Below are 7,379 nucleotides of genomic sequence, written 5' to 3'. Positions count from 1 at the left end.
CAAGTCACGCATATATAATCTATCATCCACTCAGGATTAAGGTATAACACACTATGAATATCACAAATGAATAAATACATAAAAAGATTTATGATAAATTCAACTTGGATCATGTCCGACTATTGTCAATTCAGACAATGACATCTATGTCTATATCTTCAGGGAGTTATCCGCATCAATTTTGATTAGAACGCGGACTATTTAGATTATCTATTGATAAAAATTGTCTTTCTCATATTATGATCCGACCACATAATATAATTTAATATTAATTAAAATATTAAATTATTAATGAATTAATATTTGTTTATATTTTACTATCTTGATTATTAACGATACAAAATTACTAACATGTCTTGCAACTTGCTAACTCCAACATGCAATTCACCAAAAAGGAAAAAAAAAAACCTCGAAATCTTGCAGGACTAAAAATTTCAAATTTAATTGAGTGTGCATTGGGTATTAAATTATATGTTCAGAGACAATTTTCTCTACTTACATATGACTTTGCAATTGAATATCTTATACAAGTTAAAAGAAATGTAATTTTTTAATATTATTTGAACTCGAATTTAAATATCAAATTTAAGAATGTTTTAAATTGCCCTCGATTGATACTAATGAACAAAAAAGAAGAAGAAAGTATAGGAAATCATAAACACAAATAAAGCATGAGAAAACATAAATATGCATAAAACTAAAAGTTGATACATATCAAACAAACATTACAATCCATGGCATGAAGGCATTAAGCAAGAGTCTGAAATATCCAAAGCAAAAGCTCACTTATTAGAATTACAACTGAAATCCAAATGCAAATAAAGTAAAAGTCTTCCCTGCCCTGCCTCAACCTCTGCTTCATTCTTCCATCTCCATCTTCCCATTTCGTACATGCAATGTTTCCAAACACAATGAGTACTTAATTAACTTTAAACATACCAAATTTCTAACCAAAACCATGCTGGTAGAACGGACTATTCTGGACAAAAGGCACGTCTCTACTCTACTCTAAAGGGAAAGATAATCTGGAATCGAATCTGATAGAGAAATTAAAATTTTACCACATACCTCATTCTTCATCCGTAATAACAACCTTTTGGATGTGAGCAATTTTGTGCCAATCTTCACCCCCATTTTCTCTGTATCTTTTGCTCAACTCCGGACATAAGTGAATTGTCAATTCTCTAAGGTTGCTGAGGCGGTCTATTCCCTCTGGTTGAGCTGACAATTTTATGCAATTAACAATCTCAAGTTCTTGAAGAGAAGTGAGATTCGGTAGCCATGCTGGTAGAACGGACAAGTTTGGACACCCCCTAATTCGTAATTGCTGCAAAGTGCAAGAAGATCCTTGAAGAAGCAATCGTGGCAAATCTCTTAAGGCATCTAATCCGAAGAGCGAGAGAGTTTTAAGGATCAACTGAAGGTCTTTGTCTTCTTCCTCTTCTGGTTCCATTTTCAAATTCATGCTCGCGCAAAAATTTATATAAAGGTGTTCCAACTTGGTTAGGAGTTTCAGGCTCCGTGGCAATGAGACAAGTTTATCACAACCACCCAGGACAAGTGTCCGAAGTGACTTCAGATACTGCATTCCTTCAGGTAAACATTTTAATTCCATACAGCTCCTCAATTCCAAGTATTGAAGAGAAGTCCAACATCCTGCTCGTATTTCTTTCAAATGCGTAGCTTTAATGGTTATTACTAGATGTCTAAGCTCAATCAACCTTTGCACGCTGTCAGGCAACTGCTTCAAACTAGTACCTCCCAAATTTAACGATTGCAAGCTGCGAAGCTTATCGAAAGACCTCGGGAGTTCACGTATACTACTACATCCGACCAAGTCAAGGTCTCGTAAGTGCTTCAAGGTACCAATGGAATTTGGTAAAGCCATCAATGGTGACTTCCTTAATTCTAATGCTCGTAGATACTTGAAATTGGAGAGACATAGATTTATAAGTGATTCATGAGTAGTCTTTGATTCCTTCGAAGCATCTTGGATGATTACTGTTCGAACATTTTTCATTTCCTCCAAAACACGTGGAACTCCAACCAACTTCTCATCACATAATAATAAATGGCGAACATTTTCATCAACCGTTTCTGTTTCCGAATTCACTGTTTTACATTCTTTTTGAGACACATCTAATGCAAGATCATGTACCAGATCATGCATTTTGAAGGTAAAAATCAACCCATAATCCTGATCCATTTGGATGAGGCACCTTGACAGTAATTCATTCAAATACCGTTTGCCAACATCCTCCCACTCTTGGTTTTGCTTTGGATGCTCAAGGAGTCCATTTGCCATCCAAAGATTGATAACTCTATAACTAAAATAGATCTCATCCTTTTTGTACAAGGACAAAAAAGCAAGACATCGTTGCAAATGAGATGGCAAATGATTGTAACTCAACTTCAACACTGGTAAAATATCGTTTTCATGTTGCTCAACTCTCCATATTTCACTCTCTCTTATATAGATCCAATCAGATTCATCCGTTTTCTGAAACAGTAGGCTTCCCAATGTTCTTACTGCCAAAGGAACCCCTTTGCATTTTTTCACAATCTCCTCCCCGATTCTAATGAGATTTGGATAATGTCTCTCATCACCATCATTAAAAGCCCATTTTGTAAACAACGTCAAACAGTCTTCAAAAGAAAGACCTTTCAATTCATAAGGGCAAATTGAACTCATTATCGAGGAAACCTTCAAACTCCGAGTAGTCACGATTATTTTGCTTTGAGGCAAGCCATCTATTGATCTCAACAAATTTCTTAACTCAACCCATTTTGCTTTATTTTCATTCCACACATCATCCAGGACGAGCAAGAACTTCTTATCAGTCAAAAGGCTTCTCAAACGAGCTTGCAAGGCGTCAAGGGTTGAATCATCACATCTTTCTCCTGTATTTACAGACTGAATAATCAGCCTGAGCAATCTAGAAAGATCAAATTCCTCAGAAACACAGATCCATATCTTCAAAGGAAAAAGGCTAGTAACTCGATCATCATTGTAAACTAATTGAGCGAGCGTGGTTTTTCCTAAACCCCCAATTCCAACAATGGGAATGACAGGGACATTTCGAGCCTCACTTGGTTTCATCAACATACTAATAATGTTCTTTTTATCCTCATCTCTACCAATAACATCAGAAGAATCCACAAAAGAGATGGTCTCTCTGCGAAAAACATGTCGGTTGTCGCTACACTGTCTTAGATCAAAGCTTTTCCACTCAGTGGCAAGTTCGCCTAGTCTCCCATTGATGTCTTTGATTTTATGACTCATTTTTAAATAGAATGAAAGAGGCAAACAACAGGAACCTAAAAGTCGCACCTTTAAGTTGTTGATGTCGGGATGATTGATGGCGTCCTGTTTCCAGAGAGCTTCACACTTGAAATCGTCAATAACGTCCTCAGCATCGTAAAAGATGTCTCCGAGCTTCCACATACAGAGGCACAGCTTTTCATTTTGGTGCTGTTGCCGCTCGGCATCCAAGAGCACAGCTTTAATGCTGATCATGGTGTCCTCCAGCTTTTTCAGATCGGTTTTGACATTAAACGCCAAGCGAACTTCGTCTACAGAGAGATTGCCAATTTTGGCGAGAACCCTTTCTGCAATATTGAACAGAAACGTTTCCGCCATAATTGAATTTCTAGAGCAAAGCTTGAATGGTTGAGGGGAAGGAAGGCAAATGAATGATTGAGGCACTCAATAATGATTTTATTATTTTCAGCCAAATATCTGCTTTTGATTGTTGACTAGGCTTCATAGTTGACTTGGCTGGAACTTAACTACGGTGTGTTGATAAATTAAAAAAAAGAAATAAGGTAAACTATCCAAATAAACATTTTTATTTGATTTAGGCTACATTTTAATTACTTCCATTTAAAATGTTATTTTTAATTACTTTTGTTATCGTTTTATAAAGAAAATGGTCACTCTATCGTTAATATTTAAAACTCATTTTAACTGTCATATTGGCCTATCGTTTGAGAAATAACAAATTTTAACGGCAGAGCGATAATTTCGTAAAAAAATGTTAATGTAAGTGACTAAAATGTAACATTTCAAACAATAATGACTAACATGTAACTTGAGATAAATATTGTGGATTTTTGAGACACAGACTTATTTTCACGTTAAGCGAGAAAGAAAGTTATGTCCCGTAAGTTAGGACGCAATGTTTAAAATTCCCGATACGAGAATGAATGCCGAAATATTTATTTGAAAAAAATTTAATTATCTCGAGTTTTAGAAGAGACCATATTCCGTAAGTTAGAACACAATCTTTTATTAGTTCCCGAGATTATCAAAAAATGTTTGAGAAAATTCGTGTATTTGGATTTATTGAGGAAATCGAAACCCCCTAAGTTAGGGTACAACTTTCCCGAATCTCAAAACACGAAATGTTATTTATTCGAAACAAATTTTGATGTAACGAGTAAAATAAAACACGAAGTCATAAAAATGCGAAAATAAATTGTATCGTTGACGTGCAAGACAAGCAATGATAAATACAGTGATGCAAATGAGAGTAGCACGAGCAACAACCAATGAAAAATAAAAACAACTCAATAAGTAGACAAGCTATTTGAATAAAATGGACATAAAGACAAAGAAGTAAACCGTGCGAAACAACGAAATCGTGAAAGAAATAAAATATATATATATATGTATATACGTAAAATTATAAAAACAAGAAGAATATATATGTATATATGTTTTAAAATTAGGAAATATATATAAATATAAGTACATACATATGTGCACATAAGTATGTGTATGAGTTGAAATATATATATATATATATAAAATATAGAGTATGTGTATGCATGTATATTTTGAAGTTATGAAATATGTAAAAAACATATAGATATGAAAAACATGAAATGTACATACACATGTGTATATTAAAATATATGTATATGTATTTACAAAAATAAAAATGTATAAGTATAACATGTAAGGAAATTATGAAAATATGTATATATATGTATCAAAATACGCATGTATATAAGTATTTATATGTCTATAAAACATGAAATATGCAAAAAATGTATTTATAATAATTTTAAAAAGTGTACGTATATATATAAATTATAAAAATATGTACATAAATATTACAAAATGTATGCATGTATATATAATAAAATTTGGCATTAAAGATATACATGATGACGATGATGATGATGATGATGATGATGATGATGATGATGATGATGATGATGATGATGATGATGATGATGATGATGATGATGACGATGACGACGACGATGATGATGATGATGATGATGATGATAATAATAACAATAACAATAATAATAATAATAATAATAATAATAATAATAATAATAATACAAAAATAAAAAGAATGACTAATTTGAAATTCAGGCAAAAATTTAAGAGCAAATTCGAAATAAACACAAATATGCGAACCCCATTGAACACGCACATAACAGAGGGGGATCAAAAGGGAAATTACCCTTTTCCCCAAAATACTGCGTTTTAATAAGGATCGAAATGAAACAAAAATAAAGCATGCGGCCAAATTTAAAAGAAACAAAAAAATTGATTTAAACACGCTTCTAAAAATCGAAGGACCAATTGCGAAAATGGACCATTAAAAGTAAAAACACGGGATCCTGAGAAAACGAGTCGGGTCTCACGCGGGTAGCCTTACACGACATCGTTTTGGCACTGATGGCTTTACCTCAAAACGGTGCCGTTCTCCTTTAATACTTAAATCAAAATTTTTCTTGAAAAACCATTTCTATTTCATTGTTATGGCAGCAGCTAACGGTCATTTTATCTACATTTTCATTATAATTGTTTTAATTGTTTGAGTCTTAAACGCTGCGTTTTATAATTGTTTTAGTTTAGTTATACGGTGCATTTTATAATGTTTCTAAAACGATGTGTTTAGACCTTATTGTTGAATTCTGTTAGTTGGTTTCTATATACACCAAAACAGTATCGATTGGAGGTTATGAAATAAAAAAGCAAGTATTCTTCTGCTGACTTCTCTCTTCTATTTCTCTCAATTTCTTCTTCTTCCTCCCTATTTCTCTTTTGCTTTCTTTTCAGATCTCACTCCACAACAAAGGTATCAGAGCCGTCGATTCTCATGGCCGGGGATGGAGTAACCACCAGAATGCAGCGGGAATTAGGCACATTGCAAGGGGAGTTTTCGCAAATGCAAATAGAGCTCACTCAGTTGGATGCTCAAATTGATGCGCGATTAAAAGAATTTCAGGAAGGAATTAAAACAGAGGTACGTTCTGAAGTACGATCGGAGCTTCGTTCGGAGATCCAGTCTTTATTTGAACAATACTTTGGTCAGCATCTACCAGGGGCTGTCTCGGGTTCAGTGATCGGGAAGGGAAAAGGAGTTTTAGGTTCTCCTCCTGGGTTTCCAGCAAAGGAACCCTTAGTAGTGTCTCCTATGCATGATTTTGGTCATTCGAGCCTGTCTTCTCGGGGGGGTGTAGCTGAGGTTGAGCATTCTTCTTTTCGGGTTGATTGTCCTCATTTTGATGGAGATAATTTTAGGGGATGGTGGTCAAAATTGGAACAATATTTTGAGGCTGAGGGTGTGGGTGACCACGGAAAAATTAGGGTGGTTATGCTGCATCTTGAAGGGAGAGCACTAGATTGGCATCATTTCTTTGTACGTAGGCATGGAGGGTTACCATTGTTGACTTGGGAGGTGTATGCAAGGGGACTTAGAGAACGATTTAGATCTGAGACTTTTTTAGATCCTATGGCTGAACTAGTAACTTTCAAACAGCATGGATCAGTGGATCAGTTTCATGATGGATTCTTGAGTCTGCTAAATTAGTTGAATCTACCAGAACCTTATGCGTTAAGCATATTTATTAGTAATCTCAAAACTGAAATTGGCCAATATCTCCGTTTGTTTAAACCTCAAACATTGGTGGAGGCTTATAACTTAGCAAGACAAGTGGAGAACATTGTGTTAGGGTCTTTGAAAAAAGAGCCTCCTGTTAGTAGCGGAGTTCATACAGCAAGGTCTTTTTTCCCTACACCCAAATTGCAGCGTAATGGTGGAAACGTGGTTGCAGCAGGGGAACCTGTGAACAATAGTAAACCGGGGCAACGAATTCCTTCAAAATCCCTATCCCAGGCGGAGTTAGAAGATAGGAGGAAAAAGGGTTTGTGTTTTTGGTGTGGATTGAAGTATTCACCTGGCCACAAGTGTTCAAAATCTCAGGTGTACCAACTTGTAGTGGAGCTGTTAGGGGATTATAATGTTGATTCGAAGAGCCCTTCTCTTGAAGACTTCCAAGACTGTCCGTAGCAGTTAGATTCAGTGGACTAGGCTCTAGAGAGTCCTACTCATGTACTGTCGTTACATGCGCTG

The 7,379-nt window shown here is 35.2% G+C and overlaps 1 protein-coding gene across 1 annotated transcript; it reads right to left on the bottom strand.

Annotated features, from left to right (window-relative positions):
* Positions 1 to 672: 672 nt before the first annotated feature.
* LOC105781320 (putative disease resistance protein RGA4) lies at positions 673 to 3,640 on the bottom strand. The gene is made up of 2 exons (XM_052627160.1): positions 1,069 to 3,640; positions 673 to 876 (listed from the first exon to the last, which is right to left on the bottom strand). Exon 1 carries the CDS (start codon positions 3,638 to 3,640, stop codon positions 1,070 to 1,072), a length of 2,571 nt encoding a protein of 856 aa, XP_052483120.1. The 3' UTR covers positions 673 to 876; position 1,069.
* Positions 3,641 to 7,379: the final 3,739 nt, after the last annotated feature.

The sequence above is a fragment of the Gossypium raimondii genome, chromosome 13, assembly GCF_025698545.1.
Source record: "Gossypium raimondii isolate GPD5lz chromosome 13, ASM2569854v1, whole genome shotgun sequence".
Lineage (NCBI taxonomy): Eukaryota > Viridiplantae > Streptophyta > Magnoliopsida > Malvales > Malvaceae > Gossypium > Gossypium raimondii.
The sequence above is the reverse complement of the archived record's forward strand: the minus strand, read 5'-3'. Positions and strand labels throughout refer to the sequence as shown.